We start from the raw sequence: 8,071 nt of genomic DNA, 5'->3' as shown, positions 1-8,071 counted from the left end.
CCTTCCTTTCTTCCTTTTGTTTATGTGTAATGAATATGTCTGTATGTACGTCTGTACGTGTGTGTATTGTATGCTTGCATGGTACCTGCAGGAGCCAGGAGAGGGCATGGGATTTTCTCAAACTGGAGTTACTGATGGTTATGATCCATCACATGACTGGTGGGAATTTAAGTGCTCTGTAAGAGCAGCCAGTGTTCTTAAGGGACTGCATTGTTCTTTCAGCCCCGCCCCCTTTTGAGGTGGGTACTGTTTATTTGGCTTATATATCCCCGTAACAGTCCACCATTGAAGGAAGTCAGAGCAGGAATTCAGAGAAAGGCAGGAACCATGCAGGCACACTACATGATTTGCTCAGCTACTTTTTTTTTTTTTCTGATTCACTTTAGATCCCTATCACTGCCCTCCCTCCCGGTCACTCCTTCCTACATTCCTTGCCCCCTCCCCTTTTCCTCTGAGAGGGTAGGCATCTCCCTGGATATCCCCTCACCCTGACACATAAAGAGGATCCAGGGCAAGGTGCTTCCTCATCCACTGAGGCCAGACAAGGCAGCCCAGCTAGAAGAACATATCCCATGGATAGGCAACAGCTTTGGGGCTAGCCCCTGCTCAGTTGTTTGCAGCTCCCTTATTTTTAATGTGTATGTTATATATCTTTGTCTGTGTATACGAGTGTGGGATTTTACAGGTAGTTGTGTTGTCTGTGGGTGTTGGGAGTTGAACTTTGAAAAATAGCCATTTCTTCAGCCCTGTCATTTTATTAATTTCTGATTGTATTCTTTATTCCTTTTTTTTTTCAGATAGGGTTTCTCCCTGTAGCCCTGGCTGTCCAGAAACTCACTCTGTAGATCAGGCTAGCCTCTAATTCATAGAGTTCCACTTTCCTCTGTCTCCAGAGCACTGAAATTAAAGGTGTGAACCATTATCATCCAGCACTTTCTATTTTCTTTATGGTATCCTTAGATTGTTTTTAAGTTTAATGAAGTCAGGTTTTATTTTCTGTCTTGCTTTTAAGATTATAAAATTGTCATTTAAAAAGACTAAATTTTATGTATACCATGCTTGTATGCATACTTATTTGTGTTTGTGTGTTCAGGTGCTCATGCCTGTGTGCACACAAGAGGCCAGAAGAGGTTATTACTGTCCTTTTCTGTTCTGCTTTGTGCATTCCTTTGATGCAGGCAGGATTTCTCTGATCCAGGAGCTTGTGTTTTCTAGGCTAGACATTAGCAGATCCCATCAATCTTTGTTTCTGGCTCCCCCGTGGCTGCAACTGCATGGAATGCTTGTTAACCTGCGTGTTGGAATATGGATTCTGTCCTCATGATTACACAAGTGCTTTTCATTGCAGGATGATCTCTCCAGCATTGAAAAATTACCATTAAAAAAGGATTAAATATTTAATTTCTGCTTTCAAGCTTTGAACTCCTTATAATCCTCTTCAGTTTATTTTTATCATTTTTCTATCATCTGTCTGTCTATCCTTCCTACCTGTCTGTCTGTCTGTTTACTGTTTTTATGTTGTGGTTGTTGAGAGTCTCACTGTTCTGGCTGTTCCAGAACTTACTCTGTATACACTGGCCTCAACCTCATAGCAGTCTGCCTGCCTCTGCCTCCTAAGTGCTGGGATTAATGGCGTATACTGTAAATGATGATTCTATTATTGGTTTATTGAAAGTGTGTATTTTTCAAATCCAGTTCTATAATTTATTCGTCTTAGTATCAGTCTATTATACAATGATTCTGTGCCAAGCTGAAGATAGAATAAGTAAAACCTGATAAGACAGTTAGATATTAAATAAGCATGGTTGCTAAATTACTGATTTCTTGGTGTAAAGGAAGAAAAATGTTCCATATTTTACATGTTGGCATGTTCCCCCCCCCCCCGAGACAGGGTTTCTCTGTATAGCCCTGGCTGTCCTGGAACTCACTCTGTAGCCCGGCGCGTGTTGGCATGTTTTAAGCTTTCTTGCAAAGGTGATCTTACCAGTATTTTAGTTTCAGAGGCCTTTGCAGATACAGCTTATGTATAAGAATAGAGTTACTAAAGTTATTAATGATAATGAGATGATACATGCAAGGGTCAGCTAGATATGAAATAAAGGTGGATAAGTTGGTTTCGAGACAGGGTTTCTCTGTGTAGCCTTGGCTGTCCTGGAACTCACTCTGTAGATCAGGCTGGCCTCAAACTCAGAAATCTGCCTGCCTCTGCCTCCCAAGTGCTGGGACTAAACGCGTGCGCCACCACCGCCCGGCTACTGGATAAGTTTTTTAAAAAATTATTTATTATATATAAGTACACTGTAGCTATCTTCAGACACACCAGAAGAGGCCATCAGATCTTATTACAGATGGTTGTGAGCCACCATGTGGTTGCTGGGATTTGAACTCAGGACATCTAAGAGAGCAGTCAGTGCTCTTAACAGCTGAGCCATCTCTCCAGCCCTTTTTGTTTGTTTGTTTGTTTGTTTGTTTTTGAGACAAGAGTTTTTCTGTGTAGCCATGGCTGTCCTGGAACTGACTCTGTAGACCAGGCTGGCTTAGAACTCAGAGACTCGCCTGCTTCTGCCTCCCAAGTACTGGGATTAAAGGCTTGTACCACTATGCCTAGCAAAAGGTGGATACAATTTACACATGAATATATTTGTTCCTTTTATGATCCCAGTTTTTCTTTTGAAACTAATTTGTGGTTTTTAAGTTTGCTGTGTCTTTAAAAAATTAGGTGATAGGTTTTTTTGGGGGAGGTGGGGGTAAGAAATGCTAGAAATTAAACTTGGGGCCTTGTGCATGCAAGGTAAATATTTTCATTGCCCATGTCCATTCCCAGTGCTTTAAGATAAGATTTACTTTGTGTTAAATTATTTTAAATGTAACTTATATTTAAACATACCATATTTAGCACATTGAAAGATATAAATATCTTGGAAATATTTAGTGAATAGTGTCAGCATTTTTCTTAAGTGATATTTTGAGCCTGTCTTTGAGCATATGGGTAGATTGTGTTATTTATATATTCATATACTCAGCAAAATAAAATCCATTGCCTTTAATTTTTGACTTTGAGCATGTGTATCCTCAAGACTAATAAGGCTACAAGATAGGCTTCACTGTTTGTTAGAGATTTAATATTTATTGTAAGGACATTGTTAAAATTTTGTTTTGATAGTGAAAGCAAGTTGAATACATTGGTGCAGAAGCTTCATGACTTCTTAGCACATTCATCAGAAGAATCTGAGGAAACCTGTTCTTCTCCACGGCTTGTCATGAACCAAAGCACAGGTAATTTGAAGCTGACTGTGCCGTATGTAGTCCTATTTTATTTATTTCTATTCATTTATTTTTATTTATGTGTGTGAAGTGTGTGAGGCTGCCTGAGTTTGTGTGCACCATATGTATGCTGTTGTCTATGAGGCCCGAGGACTGGATTCCTCTGTAACACACTTTCTGATTCCCTGGAACTGGAGTTAGAGGTGGTTGTGAGCCACTTGATGAGGGTGCTGGGAACCGAATCTGGGTCCTCTGCAAGACAGCAACCATTCTTAATTGCTGAGCCATCTGTCCAGGCCCCTCACTTATTATTTTGGTATGGAACAGCTACTCAATTTGTAGAAAATTGGATTAGCAAGTTTACAGAAGTTCTTACTGGTTGTGTTTGCTAGTATCTGCTGTAAGATTTTAATTTTAGAAAGGAAAAATAGAAAGTTGTAAACTAATGGATGCTTAGAGAGTGAAACAATAATAGTGTTTGATATATAATGGAAGTTTCTAGTGGAGGAGGTGATAAATTGATAAGAATTAGGAAAGGTATGAGCAGTGTAGGTTTCTGGTGGTGGAACTCAGGCCATTAAGCATGCTGGGCACATGTTCTATAACTCTTATCTTTAACCAAGTATAGAAATACTTTGTTCCGGGGCTGATGAGATGCCTCAGCGGGTTAGAGCACTGACTGCTCTTCCGAAGGTCCTGAGTTCGGATCCCAGCAACCACATGGTGGTTCACAACCACCCGTAATGAGATCTGTCGCCCTCTTCTGGTGCGTCTGAAGACAGCTACAGTGAATTATGCCAGAGCGAGCAGGTCAGATCGAGTGGGGTCGGATCGAGTGGGTCCAGAGTGAGTGGGGCCAGCAGAGGTCCTGAGCTCAATTCCCAGCAGTCACATATAGTGATGGCTCACGGCCATCTGTACAGCTACAGTGTATTCATACACATAAAATAAACAAAATAAATCTTTAAAAAAAAGAAATATTTTATTGCATTATCAGAAGTTACATGATTTCAATTTATCTGAACTTGTTAACATTTAAAAACATTTTAATTAAATAGAATTGAATCACATTCTTGTTCCCCTTTTGTATCACCGCTCCTCCCATAGACTCCCCCTTCAATACCTATAATATATTTTTTGTCTTATTCCTTAAAATTTATAAAATATTATAAAAATAAGCATTATAAAAGTTGTTTGATATAGAACAACAATCGATTTAACAGTCGTATGTATTTTGTTTGTTTGTTTGTTTTTTGTATTTTTGAGACAGGGTTTCTCTGTGTAGCCCTGGCTGTCCTGGAACTCACTCTGTAGTCCAGGCTGGCCTCGAACTCATAAATCCGCCTGCCTCTGCCTCCCAAGTGCTGGGATTGAAGGTGTGCGCCACCACCGCCCGGCAACAGTCTTATGTAGATGCTCGTCTACAGCAATAGTGAAATTGTGTATTAGAATTTAAATTGTTAATGTTGCTTAATAATATCATTCCATGAAGTTGGACATGCTGTTTCACACATAAAGAAGGCTAGCTGTGAGTTTAAGGCCAATAGGGATTACACAGTAAATTTTAGTCTACCCTGTCTGCAGTGAAAGTTTTTTTTTAAAAGAACAGCAATGCTGGGCAGTGGTCGTGCACGTCTTTAATCCCAGCACTTGGGAGGCAGAGGCAGGCGGTTTTCTGAGTTCGAGGCCAGCCTGGTCTACAGAGTGAGTTCCAGGACAGCCAGAGCTATACAGAGAAACCCTGTCTTGACAAACCAAAAAACAAAACAAAACAAAACAAAACAAAACAACAACAACAAAAAAAACCAAGAAAACAAAAAATTTTAAATGATTTGGTATATATTTTTTCATAAAACACATTAGCTTTTTTTACTCCTTCATTTTAGAAATGTTTCTTAGAAAGGATGTCTAAAAAGCATCATAGGTTGTCTTTTGTCTTTGAACTTGTGGTCATCCTGCCTAAGCCTCTTGAATGCTAAGATCATAATAGTAAACTCCTTTAACCAATGCTATAATGATTCATTACTACATATAGCAGACATAACATCAAAGCTTGTGTATATATATGCACATATACAATGTAAAAAATAAAAAGTAGCACGACATAGTGAAAAGTTCAACCATATTGTAGAGTATCAAGTCACTGGCTAAGCATTTTCTAAAAATTTAGATTAGCAAGCCACCGATTCAAGAGATTGCAATAGGATTCATAGAAATAGAAAACCTACACTAGGGCCGGCCAGATTGCTGTGGCCGTGAAGACCTGGTAAGGCGATCCCCGGAACTCAGTTCCAGGGTTCCCCTCTGATTTTCATATACATGTGTTCCATGGCACATGTGCCCACCCATGTACTCTACTCCACCACACAAACACTCTTTTAAAAAAGGAAAATTATAGCTAGTCCTTATTAGATTTTTTTTTTTTGAGACAGGTTCTCAGTGTATAATCCCAGATGACCTGGAACTTGCTTTGTAAACTAGGTTGGACTTCTTCCTACCCTTTGCTTCTGGAGTGTTGAGAGTAGAGGCATCTGAGAGTCAAACTGTTTTAGAGAGGGGCAGTCTAAGAGAAAAATTTGTAATCTTTCCAGAAGAAAAATGCTATTACTTCCAATGGAACAGCAGTAATAGAGAACCTGCCTCTGCTCCCTGAGTTCTGGAGTTAAAGGCATATACACCACCTCTCATTTTTAAGGTCAAGTTTACCAGTTCTTCTTCCTAGAGGACCATGACTTGTGGCAAGTTAAATAAATAAAGATAGATAGATAGATAGATAGATAGATAGATAGATAGGTAAATCTAAGCAAGAGTATATGTTTCTGTGAATTTTACCACAAGACACGTGGTTTCATTTGTCCATTTACTGATGATGTTATTAGATTGTTTGGTTATGTTGGTTATGTTTGTGCTTTGTCGATTACTATAAAGTTAGGATTTATTCTTTTGTAACTAATAATGAGATCAGAAAGATTTTGAAATTATTCTTGTCATCAAATTTTTTAATAAAAATATTTATTTAATATATTTAAGTACATTGTAACTGTCTTCATACACCCCAAAAGAGGGCATCAGATCTCATTACAGGTAGTTGTGATCCACCATGTGGTTGCTGGGATTTGAACTCAGGATCTTCGGAAGAGCAGTCAGTGCTCTTAACCACTGAGCCATCTCTCCAGCCCTCTTGTCATCAAATTTTAACCTAAAGTGTTTTATATTACAGATTATGTTAGTGGGTCAGGCAGTCCATATTTGTCATCTCACAGTTCCGTAGGTCAGGGGTCTGGTGGGCTTTGCTGAACTGTCCTCTGGTATCATAAGGTGGTTGGTTGGTTTGTCAGCAGCACATCTGTTCATTCCTCTTTCTTAGCTCTGTGCAACACCATGTTCCCAAACTTCTTTAAAGTTTTGATAGAATTCAGTTCTCTGTGGTCATAGAAATGAGACCCCCTTTCGTTTTCACTTCCTATTGGCCAGGATCTTTTCCCTACACTCCTTTCACGTGTCTGCATTTCTTCTCATGTAGCCCTGTTTGGCAAGGCCCGCACAGCACATGGTGTTTCTCTCATTTCTAGAATCTTTCTTACTCTTTTGCTTGCTGCTTTTCTTTGCTAACAGGTGGAGTTTTAAAAGACAGGCTCTTGCTATATAACCCCTAGCTGACCTGGAACCTGCTATGTAGATCAGGCTGGCCTAGAACTCAGGATGTGTGCTACCATGTCTACCTAATCTGAAAATTTCTTTTTCTAAGATCTCAAGCTCCACTCCTCACTTCTCCCTGATGATCTCTATCTATTTATCTATTTTTGAGATAGGGTTTCCTTTGTAGCTCTGGCTCTCCTCCAACTTGCTGGGTAGACCAGGTTAGCCTTGAATTCAAAGAAATCACCTGCCTCTGCTCCCTGAGTTCTGGAATTAAAGGCATGTACACCACCTCTCATTTTTAAGGTTAAGTTTACCAGTTTACGAAAACAGTTGTGGCAGTGAAGCCATGATCACATGTTGGAACTGAGGTTTGTTGCAGGATATTTGATCACATTGTTAACCTCAAGATTGTGAAACTGGCAAAACCTTGTGATGTGGCTCAGCCCTGGAATACACCTTTAACTCAAGAGCTTTCTGTAAACAAGAGCTAAGTAAAGTCAGTGGTTGGTCAAGAGGCAGGCAAGCAACCAATGGATAGGGAGTGAACATAAGAAACCCAGGAAAGAGGGAGTCTTTGAGTTACAGGATATTTCAGACAGCATGGAGGGGATGTCAGTGGTGTAGGAGGGTCAGCTGGGTGCTTTCTCTGCTCTCTGAGCTAGCATGCTCAGAGCATCTGGCTCCTGAGTCTTCATTTAGTAAATTGAACCTTTGCGATTTTGTTTTTAAAATTAACAGAGGTTATGGAATCTTGTAGGCCAGTGCTAGAAAGTTTGCCCATATAACAAAGTCTGTTCATTACGTGATAGTTTATGGCTACCTTTATTGGTTGAAATATTACTAAGTTAGGGCTTTATGATTCATCCTTTATGCATTTATTAGTATATCCCAATTCTTTGTATTTCCTATGAATATTGTTACTATCATTCATTTAAATTTGTATTACATTTATTTAGTTTTCATATGTGTATGTACATGAATGTTCATATACTTGTTTGCCAAAGCACACCTGTGGAGGTCAGAGGACAATTTGTAGGGGCCACTTTTCTTCCCTCTTTGGGACCTCAGAGATTGGATTTAGGTTGTTAGACGTGGCAGTAAGCGCCTCTACTCACTGAGTTATTTTACCAGTCCTTTTTTTTCTTTTTTCTTTTTAAATTGTAAT

The 8,071-nt window shown here is 39.4% G+C and overlaps 1 protein-coding gene across 10 annotated transcripts in view; it reads left to right on the top strand.

The window, feature by feature from the left end:
- The window catches only part of Atrx (ATRX chromatin remodeler), a 139,114-nt gene that overhangs the window by 28,798 nt on the left and 102,245 nt on the right, over nt 1-8,071 (top strand). For 8 of the 10 annotated variants that reach the window (XM_031366378.1, XM_031366382.1, XM_031366380.1 and 5 more), the window contains exon 2: nt 3,164-3,276. The exons of the other annotated variants lie outside the window; for them this stretch is intronic. In XM_031366378.1, the coding sequence (XP_031222238.1) occupies nt 3,164-3,276 (113 nt within the window). The remainder of the gene's footprint in view (nt 1-3,163; nt 3,277-8,071) is intronic. 10 annotated transcript variants of the gene reach the window in all.

Source organism: Mastomys coucha, chromosome X, assembly GCF_008632895.1.
Source record: "Mastomys coucha isolate ucsf_1 chromosome X, UCSF_Mcou_1, whole genome shotgun sequence".
NCBI lineage: Eukaryota > Metazoa > Chordata > Mammalia > Rodentia > Muridae > Mastomys > Mastomys coucha.
The sequence above is the reverse complement of the archived record's forward strand: the minus strand, read 5'-3'. Positions and strand labels throughout refer to the sequence as shown.